Source organism: Frankliniella occidentalis, unplaced genomic scaffold (assembly GCF_000697945.3).
Source record: "Frankliniella occidentalis isolate FOCC.00 unplaced genomic scaffold, Focc_3.1 Scaffold71, whole genome shotgun sequence".
NCBI classification, from domain to species: Eukaryota; Metazoa; Arthropoda; class Insecta; order Thysanoptera; family Thripidae; genus Frankliniella; species Frankliniella occidentalis.
Window position 1 is genome coordinate 634,596 of NW_026267201.1, and position 1,930 is coordinate 636,525.

Consider the following 1,930-nt stretch of genomic DNA (forward strand, 5'->3'; position numbering starts at 1 on the left):
GGGGGGGGCAAAGGGGCCGTTTGCCATAACCGAGCGCCTGTGTGTGAGTGTGTGTGTGTGTGAGAGCCCAACCCGTATGGGATCCAGGCAGGGCGGACAGCAGGCTGCGGGGGAGGGAAGGGAGGAAGGAGGGAGAGGGAGGAGGAGACATCCAGACGTTGCCCGCCGCTGGTCCGGGCACACGGCAGCAGCACGGCCAGCGAGTTGCGGGGCGCAGAGAGGACGCCTTCCACGCAGCGCGGTACACACGGCGAGGCGGGCGGAGGGGGCTGGCTGTTTTCAGCTGATTGAACAGAATCTCGAGCAAAATTCATCTACTGTAGCCTCCACTCATTCCCCCGCAGCACCACGATGATGAAGGCCATGACGTCATAGGAGCAGCCCTTCCCCCTGTTAATGAGCAGGCGGTACCTCCAGCCTCTCGGCGGTTGAACCAACCCCTACCGCGTTTCATGATGCCGCTGCACTACCCGGAATCGCTTACACATTTAATGAGGACCACAAGTCTGGACCGGAGGTGGGGAGGCCGCGGGCGCCACCTCAATCAAGGAGCAATCAGTGAGAAAGGCGAAGCAGGGCGGACAGCGGGGCGATGAGCAGCCAGCTTGTTGACACCGGTGTGGGGGGATATCGTGCTTGGGGGAAGGGGGGCATCTTCATACGGTTCCAAACGCTCGGGTACGGGGTACGTACCGTGGGGTGCTGCAGCTGCAACAATACTGCTTAGCAAACTATTACCAATCGTTATTCTCACACGCGACCTTCACGTGGCCGTCCAGGACGTTCCCGCCAAAACCACCCCCCAAGGTTGGGCGCGGCTCGGGCTCGGACGCGCCCCGCGCCCTTGCGGGGCTTCGGGGTACAGCCGCAACCGGCGAGGCGCGGGACGACGACGGCGACGGACACGCGGCCCTCGGAGAGCTCGTGGAATGTGTTGTTGCACTCACCTCAACGGCTGCTGCTGCCACGCCCAGGACGGCGACGACGACGAGGGCGGCGCACAGGGCGGCGCGGCCCCGGAGGGCGCTGCCGAGCCGCATGCTGTCCGGGTACTGCTTGCTGCCGCTCAGGGGGTCTTGTTCATGTCAGGCCGGCCGGCGCGACGCGGTCCACTCAGCTGGCGGGGGCAAGACAAACTGGTTACCGCACTGCTGCTGCACTCCGGCCAAACGCACTCGCGGCGCGGGGCGGCCGGTGTCGGTGCAGGGCGGCGGCGGCAGCGGCGGCCCGGGTCCGGTTCCCCCTCCCCCCAGGATCGACCGTCATTACAACCCAATTTGTGCGCGAGCGCAGAAGCCGTCCCATGACAGCTCAAAGTCGCGCACAACCCCAACATATCACGTGGGTCTTCTCTCGGACCGCGCCGCGAGAGAGATCCGCGCGCTGCCGGGGGGGCTCTTTTCTTCCGCAGACGAGGAGGACGACTCAAAGTGGCGCACTCACCGCAAACGATCCCCGATTGTGCCGAGGTTCGACAGCTTAGCTCGACTTGGCATACGCCCCCCTCCCCAACTTCCCCTTTCTAGGCCCTCCAGCCGAGCCCCAGCAGCGCGATCGCGATCCCTCTACAAGTCCTCCGATATCGAGTCCCACATAGCAGCTTTGGCCACCCGCGGCCGGGTGACAGGGGCACTCCTGATGATGTGGCGGGGCGTGGTGGGGCGTGGTGGGGCGTGGCGGGGCTTGGCAGGGCGTGGCGGGGCGTGGCGGAGCGTGGCGTGGCAGGGCCCTTCAACCGCCTAGTTGCAGGGCGGCGGGGTCCGTCTGTTTGCCACGCATTGATTACATTCCCCACGTGTTCACACACATGAGCACCGACAGACGACCGCCAGACACCAGCCTAGACTCAGCCACACGCCCACACTAAACTGGTGCACTCTACCGACCGACTATGGCAACACCTAAGCCAGCGCCCCCCCCCCCCCCCCGC

General features: G+C 65.5%; 1 protein-coding gene across 17 annotated transcripts in view; it reads right to left on the reverse strand.

Annotated features, from left to right (window-relative positions):
- The window catches only part of LOC113217484 (basement membrane-specific heparan sulfate proteoglycan core protein), a 142,283-nt gene extending 141,166 nt beyond the window's left edge, over nt 1-1,117 (reverse strand). For all 17 annotated transcript variants that reach the window (XM_052268541.1, XM_052268538.1, XM_052268534.1 and 14 more), the window contains exon 1: nt 948-1,117. In XM_052268541.1, coding sequence (XP_052124501.1) covers nt 948-1,040 — 93 coding nt within the window. In that variant the 5' untranslated portion in view covers nt 1,041-1,117. The remainder of the gene's footprint in view (nt 1-947) is intronic.
- Between the last annotated feature and the right edge of the window lie 813 nt (nt 1,118-1,930).